Source organism: Eriocheir sinensis, chromosome 46 (genome assembly GCF_024679095.1).
Source record: "Eriocheir sinensis breed Jianghai 21 chromosome 46, ASM2467909v1, whole genome shotgun sequence".
Taxonomy (NCBI): Eukaryota; Metazoa; Arthropoda; class Malacostraca; order Decapoda; family Varunidae; genus Eriocheir; species Eriocheir sinensis.
This window is the reverse complement of record NC_066554.1, coordinates 9,033,616-9,043,942: the sequence shown is the minus strand read 5'-3', so window position 1 is coordinate 9,043,942 and position 10,327 is coordinate 9,033,616. Positions and strand designations below refer to the sequence as shown.

The 10,327-nt window shown below is 45.2% G+C and overlaps 1 protein-coding gene across 1 annotated transcript in view; it reads left to right on the top strand.

The window, feature by feature from the left end:
* Positions 1-694: 694 nt before the first annotated feature.
* LOC126981054 (diuretic hormone receptor-like) overlaps positions 695-10,327 on the top strand; it is a 177,387-nt gene continuing 167,754 nt past the window's right edge. Inside the window, exon 1 of the mRNA XM_050831720.1 lies at positions 695-4,428. Coding sequence (XP_050687677.1) covers positions 4,023-4,428 — 406 coding nt within the window. The 5' untranslated portion in view covers positions 695-4,022. The remainder of the gene's footprint in view (positions 4,429-10,327) is intronic.

Here is a 10,327-nt window from a genome sequence, read left to right as displayed (position 1 = left end):
TCTCTCTCTCTCTCTCTCTCTCTCTCTCTCTCTCTCTCTCTCTCTCTCTCTCTCTCTCTCTCTCTCTCTCTCTCTCTCTCTCTCTCTCTCTCTCTCTCTCTCTCTCTCTCTCTCTCTTTTTTTGCTCTGGCTCGCTCGCTTGTTGCCTTCCGCCCTTCTCTCCCTCCCTCCTGTCCTCCCTCCCTCTCTCCCTCCTTCCCTCCCTCCCTCCCTCAAACACTCCTCTTTTTTTTCTCGCCTTCTCTCACCAAAGCAAATTAACCGACCACAGTTTCTCTCTCTTTTCAGACATCCGAGAAAAAGGAGACACCAGCAGCAGAACCGGGGAGGAGGAAGAGGAGGAGGAGGAGGAGGAGGAAGAGGAGGAATACAAGGAGGAAGAGGAAGAGGTAGAAGAGGACGCAAAAAAAAAAAAGACGAAGAGTAGCAGTTGGAAGAAGGATTGAATCTGGAGGAGGAGGAGGAGGAGGAGGAGGAGGAGGAGGTCGGGGTGGAGAAGTAGGAGGTGGTTCAGGAAGTGGATGATCGGTGAGAGAAGGATTGAATCTTGAGAAGGGGAAGAAGGAGGAGAGGAGGGGGATTAGGTGGAGGAGGAGGAAGGAAAAGAAGAAAGGAAGAGGAGGAGGTGGAGGAGGAGGAGGAGGACACCAAGACGACGATACGGAGGAAGAGAATTGCAACGAAAATGAGAATGAGAATGAGGAGAAACGTAATGAGAGGAGGAGGAATAAAGAATAACCGATAATTAAGAGGGACCAACATTAATAGGAGGAAGAAAAGGATTAGGATTAAGAGGATTAGGAAGCAATAATGGAAACACTCAAGTCTTTAAACTCTTGGAAACACTTTGAAACACTTGGAATACTTACAAGTACTTACGAACACTTATAACACTTTTGTAAATATAGATAACCCTCGGTACACATGGAACACTTGATAATCTTAAAATCCAATGAACAAGGAGACATTTAGAACACCGAGGAACTATTAGAAAACATTGGGATGACTCTACAATTAAGCATTCTTTGCCTCACCCACCACCACCAGCACCACCACCATCACCTCCACCACCACCACCGGAACTGAGAGGCTGCCCGAGGGAACCACAAAACCCCAAGAGCCTCTTATTTTAAACTCCCCTTCAAGGCCACTCGACGGGCCCTGAAGACAATAGCCCCCGAGCCGGAGCCCTTCACCTGCCACCCTTGCTGAGGAGGGAACTAACAACCACACCATCCATCCATCCATTCATTCACCCATCCATTCAACCATCCATCTGTCCATCCAACCAACCAGCCTACCATCCATCCACCCACCCATTCAACCATCCATCCATCCATCTATCCATCCATCCAACCAACCAGGCAGCCAGCCAGTCAACCATCTATCATCCACCCATCCAACCAGTCAGTCTACCATCCATCCATGCATCCATCCAGCCAGCCAGCCAGGAAGCGTCAACACTAACCAGTCTTGCAAACTAGCCAGCCATCAGTTACTTAGCAGGACAATCACCTTACCAGTTAGTTTACCAAGTTGTTATTCAGCCTACAGTTCAAACAGCTTGCCAGCCAACCTGCCACTCACCTTACCAGCCGGCCAGCCAGGCAGTCAGTTGTACAGTTAGCCCACCACTCCGTTGGTTTGACAGACAAGTAAACACATACACAGACGCATGGACAGGCAACTAGCCATCAAACTACTCAGCCGACTGGTCAGTTATTGAGTGAGACAACCGGTCAACCTGTCAGTCAGCCACGCCCGCTGCGAAGACGATTGGGAGGAAGAAGAATGAGAATGAGAAATGGAAGAAGGGGACGAAGAAAGAATCGACGATAATGAGGACGGATGAAAACGAATAGGAGGAAGACAAGGGTGAGAAGGACGATAAATAGGAAGAAATATTGGAAACAAGTCGAATGTCTGGACGCACTTCAAAACACTTGGACTGACAGTTACCAAACCAGCCAGTCCATTACGCAGATACCGAGACAGATAGTTTGGTAACGGATTAATTGGCCAGTCAGTTAACTTGATAGTCAGTGGCCTCCAGTCAGTCAGCCCTCCACTCAGTCAACCAGCCGCCAGACAAAACAAACCAGCAGCCCGCCAGACACTCATCGTAATTCTGTGATCGTCGGCAGCCTTGCAGGTGGTTGCCGGGGGTCGGGTCTCGGGTGATCCTTGTCCAAAAAAACTTCAATTGCTTCAGGGAGAGTTTAAAACCTTCTTCCACACTTTAGGAAAACTCTAAGCTCTGAAACGCTGAGGGAAATTTCAAAACAGAATGACCTCTTGAGGATATTTTGTGCCACTTATTCATTGTTACTCCTTTAACCATGCCTGAAGATAAGTAAATTTTTAATGGCAAGAAACATAACGCCGGATGACGCACAAAAAGAAGTATTATAAAGTATTTTTCAACACGCCTTAAGAATATTTTGCGGTAGTATTTCGAGTATTTAAACAAAAGGAAAATATTATTCGCCTGTATTTAATCAACCATAAGAAACCGTAAAAGCGTTTAAATAAGCATTGTTAGGTGGGGACAACGGCGCAAGGAATAAAGCCAAACAAGACCACAATGCGAAGTCTCACTAATGCTGCCTTACCCCCGAGGTCAGTTTTTACGCCAGGTGCATGTGTTAAGCGACTATCGTGCTAAGCGTTCATTATGCCGAGTGTAGATTTACCTCTGCATGTCTCGAGTGTACACTGATGCCGGGCGCGGAGGTGTGTGCGGAGTGTATCTGGTTCAGGCCGAGAGTGCAGACGATTGTGCCGAGTGTAACCTGTAGGTGTAGAAAAGAAAGGGCGTTCGTGATGGTTGAGATCTCTTTTGATGATTTAGTGCTGGTGGTGGTGATGATGATGGTGGTGTGTGTGTGTGTGTGTGTGTGTGTGTGTGTGTGTGTGTGTGTGTGTGTGTGTGTGTGTGTGTGTGTGTGTTCGTATTCGTATCCTACCTGTATGCATTTCTCTTTTAGGTCCTCAGTGTATGTGGTTACCAACTTTGCAGTGCTGACGCTCCGGTCCGTGTGCGTGCGTGCGTGTGTGTTATGCTGAGTGACTAAGACAAAAAAATATTGCAACTCTGTGAAACGAAAAGTCATTGGTAGAAAAAAAGAGTGAACGGCTGCAGCAAAAAAAAAAAAAAAAAAAAAGGATGTTTAAAGTAAAAAGATGAATTCAAGGTAAACACATCAGGAATAGACGGACAAAGTAACAAAAATAACTAAAAAGAAGGTGGATAGGGAAAAAAGAACAGTTGAAACAGGAAAGGAAAAAGACTGGACAGAAAAAAGACAGAGAAGAGAAGCAGGATATTGTCATTTGGTGAACAGATTCTCGATAAAGCATATTGAAAAGGAAGTTATTTGGGGAGCAGGATAAAGTGAATGAAGGAAAATAATGAAATGAGGAATTGAGAAAAATATATAAGAAACCAATTAAAAAAATAGGAGCAAGGAGTGAAAACGATTAAAAGAGAAAGGCAGACTGGGAAAACAGAGGCGTGAAAATAGCTCAGTGTTGAAACTACTTAGGATAACATATTAAGAGAACATTAAACATCTTTCGATAAACCATAAATAGTGATTAGAGAAACAGTGGAAAGAGAGAAAAAAAAGAACAGAAAATAGGGACATAATAAGCTAAGGATTTTTTTTTTTTCACTGAAAATTAGAGGAAAAAAAACAAGACCAACAAAAAGCGTACTGAATCAGATAAGCATATAAACAGAAGGACGAGACAAGCAGTACAAGGCAATACAAGAACACTGGAAAATGATCACCGATAGAACTAAACCATCACTCAAATGAAAAAATAAAACTTGGTGTGTATGAACAAAATTTCTTCGAAAGTGCAAACTCAGCGAAACAATGAACGAAGAACAGAGATGACGATGTCCACAACCGTGATTAAGTGAGACCAATAACAACCCTCGTGACAAGAACAATAAACTAAACATTCCGTCATGGCGTAGACCACCACCACCACCGCCACCACACCCACAGGCCACTATGCCGGCCATCAGTGACCCAAGCGACGACCCCATCGGGTATCCGGACCCAGGACCGGACCCGGATGAGATAGGCATGGACATAGGAGGAGAAGACGAGGAGAATGGCGAGGCAGGACTGGGCCAGGACCCGGAGATCGACTTGGCCCAACTCCGGACGCTGATGTGGAACCGCTTCATGGAACAGTCGACGGTGATCGTGAACGCAACGGACGACGACCAGAAGGTGCTGCACTGCTTCGACCAGTTTGTGGCGTCGCTGATGGAGCCGGAGTACGGCGGCGCCATGGCGGGGGCGTGCCCGGTGAAGTTTGACGGCGTGTCGTGCTGGCCGCAGACGCCGCCGGGCACGCTGCGGGTCATCCCCTGCTTCGACGTGTTCAATGGCGTCTACTACGACCCATCCGGTGAGTACTGCGGGGGGGTGTGGGGGGTGGGAGCAGGGAGGATATATCCATTTTACCTGGGGGCATCGTGGTGCAGTGGTTAGCACACTCGGCTCACAACCAAGAGAGCCCGGGTTCGATTCCGGGGCGGAGTGGAAAAATTTGGGCGGCTTTTCCGATACCCTACGCCCCTGTCCACCCAACAGTGAATGGGTACCAGGTATTAATCGGGGGTTGTGTCCCGTCTCCTGGGGTCTGTTCCCTTCTCCTATAATTCCTACTCCCTCCTGTCTCTCTCCGGCATATGACCACAGATGTTGCGCCGACTAAACGAAACTTTCCAACTTTTTTCTTTTTACTTTCTTCCTAATTAATAACAAAAAAATGGGGAAAAAAAGTAATGTTATCCCCCCGGTGGGCACTATACGAGAGGATGAGGTCTGAGGGAATCTTCTGCTTCTTTATCCTCCTTTTAATAATAATAATGGTAATAATAATAATAATGATGATAATAATACTGATACGACCCCTCGGTGAGTAATGTGAGGGAGGGAGGTTTCGGGGGTTCTCTTCCTATTTTCTATCTTCCTCCTAATACTAATAATGGTAATAATACTAATACTAATAACGGTAATAGTACTAATACTAATGAAAATCTCGAAAAAAAACAATATCATTTTCATTATTACCGGTATTAGCGTTATCATTATCATCATCTTTATGTGGCCGTCACCAAGGCAGCCACTGAACCCACCATCATCCCTGCGACAGCCACACCAAACAGCAACAGTAAAAAGCACGGCGAGGCGGTGCGTGCGATAATCCAGGTAAATACGAGTCGCGAAAGCGGTATTTACACACAAGTAGGACTCAGGCGTGAATCATACGTGGGCTCAACAAACACAAAAAGCCTCGTTTTCTACATTACGTGAAAGTTTTTATTTAGGTGTTGTTTCATAATTTGGATGAGTTTGTTTTGTCAGTGGCCAGAACCGCACCACGACAGGACGCTCTTGTTTATCTTTATGTTCCTCGCCACGTACGGTAATTTTGCTCGTTAACTCGTCCGCTGCGATTGGTACGGATTCGGCTTTCAGTGGTAGCCTGGTTACATATATAGTCCCAGGTCCTTCTCTGCCTCTGTGGTGGATAGTGGAGTGTTTCCCATGTGGTGTTGGTGTGCTGGATATCCCCTCACTGGTAGCCTGGTCACATACACTCCCAGGTCCTTCTCTGCCTCTGTGGTGGATAGTGGAGTGTGTCCCATGTGGTATTGGTGTGCTGGATATCCTCTCCCAAGGTGCAGGACTTTACATTTTTCCTCATTGAATTGTAGCAGCCACTTTTTGTTCCATTCCTGTAGTTTGGTGAGGTCTAACTGTAGGAAATCCGCGGTCAAGGGGTTAAAAATTCTTGGCGTTTAATAGTGCTTCAGATAATATTTCCACGAGACGAGAATTGAGTAACTTTAACGTAATGAAAGGAATGTACACTGGCGCAATGCAGAAGTCTTTTATCTGACTTTTTCCCATCAACCTTCAGTCTGCTTCGCTTTCATGTAAAAATAGAGAAACAACAAAACACGCAATGGACCGTATTGGCTATACATGCAGCGCCACATGTGGCCACTCAACTCCAAGCTGAATTTTCCAAAGAGTTCAAGTTATAGACTAGAGTGCGTCTGAGGTTGTCTCAGGGATACACGGCCATGATGCCGCCGTCGCCCCAAGCCGATGAGTGCACACACTTCACTCCTCAAATTGTAGAGTCAGGAAATAAGGTAGGAGTAAAGTGTGTGCAGTCGTTGGCTTAGAGCGGTGGCGGCACCAAGGCCTTGTATCCTGGAGGCAGCCTCAGACGCACTCTAGTACATAACTTGAGTTCTATAGAAAGTACTGCTCTGACAGTTCACTGAATGGCCACGTGTGGCGCTGCCTGTATAGCCAATACGCTCCATATAATAAGTATGAGTGTCACGGCCCCCAAAATGTTTGCATGTTGAAAGTTAGGGAGTTAACGATAATTTTTGAGAACACGAAGACACTATACGGTGAAGAAGAAACTATACGGTAAAGAATAAGAAGCGTGAGAGAAACGTAGAAAGTTATGAATAAAAGACAAGTGGAAGGCGCTTGAAAATAAATAAAAAAAACATTATCAAGTTTAAATAGTGTATGTAAAAAGAATTTAGTGAAAACGTTTGAACGAAAAGACTTAATACAAAAGGTCGGAGGAAAAGAGGAGGCAAAAAATAGAAGCAGAAAAAAACACACCACAAGAACCATTATTTTTAAACGAGCGTCACCTTACTACCCTGACACTGAAATAATAACAAGAGAAAAAAAAACTTGAGAGGACACATGCGTAACAAAACAAAAGCGAAGCGACAAGAATAATAAGACAGCATGAAACAATAACAAGAGGAAAAAAATTGTAAGGACACATGCGTAACAAAACAAAAGCGAAGCGACAAGAATAATAAGACAGCATGAAATAATAACAAGAGAAAAAAACTTGAAAGGACACATGCGTAACAAAACAAAAGCGAAGCGACAAGAATAATAAGACAGCATGAAACAGAAACAAGAGGAAAAAACTTGAAAGGACACATGCGTAACAAAACAAAAGCGAAGCGACAAGAATAATAAGACAGCATGAAACAGAAACAAGAGGAAAAAACTTATAAGGACACATGCGTAAAAAAACAAAAAAGCGGAGTGATAAGAATATTAAGACAGCATGAAACAGAAACAAGAGGGAAAAAACTTGAAAGGACACATGCGTAAAAAAACAAAAACAAAAAAAGCGAAGCGACAAAGAATAATAACAGGCAACAAAAACGAAGAGAAGGAAAGACAGAAATAATTTAGACGAAGAAAAATGGAATAAAAACGTGAATAAAAAAAAAATAACAAGGAAAGGCAAAGACGAAGAGGGAAAAAACAAACAAAATTGAGACGAAAAAAATGGAAATAAAACACGAAACAAAAAGTGAAAAAAATAATAACGACTGGCAGACACAAATGGGGAAAGACGAACAACATAAAAACGAAACAAAAATGGAATAAAAAAAACTAAATAAAAAGAAAATTAACTAAAACAATACTAAAAAGACAAACACGAAGAAGGAGAAAAAAAATAGTATAAAACACGAACACAAAAAAAAAACGAAATATGAAACTGCAAAATATGAAGAAAAAATATATATACAACTAAAAGAGAGAGAGAGAGAGAGAGAGAGAGAGAGAGAGAGAGAGAGAGAGAGACAAACAGAAGAACGAGACTTAGTACCACTTCGAGAGACCAGCACGGAGTCATTGTAAGCGGCCGAAAACCAAACCATATCCTCCACAATGATCCGTTATCTCTGCTTTGAACACCAGATACGTAAAGATGCTTCCTGCGTGTATAGTTTCCTAAGGTTTCCTCCTTCTTTCAACACCAACGCCAAACAAACGCTAGATCTACAAGGAACACTTTTCGTCTTATCGTGTGTTTGGTGGGAAGCGTACAAACTAAAACCGTCGAAGGGAAAAACAAGACAAAAAAAATGGATAAAAAAAAGGCGGAAAATGACGAGGGAGAGAGAGATGGAGAGCATGAGCCAAGAAGCAGAAGCGGGTCAACCTACACCTGCCCGCCACAACAGGTATTCTTGCACGCCGCGTAATTAACCTGCCTGATCACCTGAGCGCGGGGCTGACCTAACGGCTCATTACCAAGGTGTTAACGGGGATTATGGCGCTGGTGGTGGTGGTGGTGGTGATCATGAGGGAGATAATGATGCCAAAAACACGTAAAGAATAGACGAGAAAGAGTTGGAAAAGCAAAGGATGGTTATAATGATGATGGCGATGATGATGATTTTGAGAAGGAGAAGGAAAAGGAGGAAAAGGAAAAGTTAGGAGAGGAAAAGGAGGAGAAGTTAGAGGAGGAGGAGGAGGAGGCAGAGGAAGGAGAATAGAAGAAAAAGAAGAAAAAAAGGAGAATCAGTAAGGAAAACGAGGAGAAAAAGGAGAAAGAAGGAAAGGGAGTGGGGAGAAGCAGGAGGAGAAAGGGGAGAAGGAATAGAAGTAGTAGGAAGAGGAAGAGGAGATAGGAGAGAAGGAGAAGAAAGAGCAGAAGAAGGAGAAAACATGTACAAACGCGTATGGGCTAATAACGAAACTGTTTGCTCAGATAATTGAATCTACTCGCAAGGTATTTCAATGACTTTTAAAGCAGACAAAAACACTCGCTGCGTGTGCGCCCGTGAACGTCCAATTCGCTTCTTCCGCGACGACGTAATGGCCAATGGGAATTTTATAGGATTTGATCGGTTTTGCTGCAGGAGGGGAGGAGGAGGAGGAGGAAGAAGAGGAGGAAACAAACATGGAAACAAACATGGAAATGCAGGCAACAGAAAGCCTATTGGCTCATTACGAGGTTGCCCGCTTTGGTGATTTAATCTGCTCGACAGCCACTTGGGGCTTGAGGAGCAGATGAAAGCACCTCGGTATTCAGTTTACTCCTGACGCAACGAAAAGTCACCTGTATTACGTCCCTCTGCCCCAGCGTTATACTCTCAGCCTTTTCTTTGAGCGTCCCCGCCAGTGGTCGGTGTAGCCAAGGCGGCACACGACGAGGATAAGCCATCCCAGAAGAGGACAACGTTGGTAATCTTCACGTTCCTGCTAAAGATTGTTCATTTACATTAAAATGAAAGGGGGCCACTGGCAGGAGGCCTCAAACTCTCACTATCACTATCCACCTGGTGAAGAGAGAAAAGGTCCTCAAGCCAGTGGATGATACAACAGTCGCAGTAAAAGACTGGACACAAATGGAGAGCCATGGCAAGAGGGTTACAACTCTGGTAATTACTCTGCACATGGTCAAGCGAGAAGGCACTGCTGGGGACGCTCCCTCCAGCAGGTGCAGGGCCGTCACCGGGCCACCGGAAAAGATGCCCCTTAAGTGCAGCTTCAAACAGCGGGATGCATCTCAAAACCCGGTCAGGAAAATTGTCAGGTTCAACTTCCAAAACCTGAACACTTTCTTCAAAATTCGTGAGCTGTACTGTGGCGACGACTACTTCAAGTATGGCCTCCCTCTCTCCAGCATTCCTTCTGAGCTGCAAAAGCTAAAGGAAAGGACAGTGAAGCCACAGGAAGAGCCACCAAAGGAAGCAGTAAACAAACTGCCAGAGCCTCAGAAAACAGTAACAGAGGAAGCAACAGATTCAGCCAACACAAACATTGAGCCACAGCATCTCACAGGGATACTCAAGAAAGGAAAGACGGCCAGCACCGCTCATAAATGTGTGCGCTTTAACTTCCAGAACCTGAACACTTTCGTCAAGGATCGTGAACTGTATTGTGGCTACGACTACTTCAGGTATGGCTTCCCTCTCTCCAGCATTCGTCCTGAGCTGGAAAGGCGAAAGGAAAGAACAGTGAATCCACAGCAAGGGCCAGTACAGGACGCAGTAAACAAACACACTACACTACACCAGCAAACAGTTAGAGCAGCAGGCGGTACACCAATGAATACCACTGTTGGAGGGAAGTCTCCTAAAGGTATCCTTAAGGGAGAAAAGATGCCACGGTCCACCTGTCCAAAACATGTGGGCTTCAACCCTGGTAACCTCCGCGCCCCCGTTAAGGATCGTGAGCTGTACCGTGGCCACGACTACTTCAGATACGCCGCGCCGCTCCAAGCCATTCCCAACTTTACCTCGAGGCCTCACCAGCAGCCCGTTAGATCCGCCTCTAACTCGCTGCGTGGCGCACCTCGGCACCTCGGGAGGCCGGCACAGCGGAGCAACGACTCCTTCCAGCAAAGCAGTGGCCAGAATGCTGCACACAACTACACCAACAGCCGCCACTCACAGCACCGCCAGCACAACTCCAGCATCCACGTCTGGCCCAGATACGAAACGAGG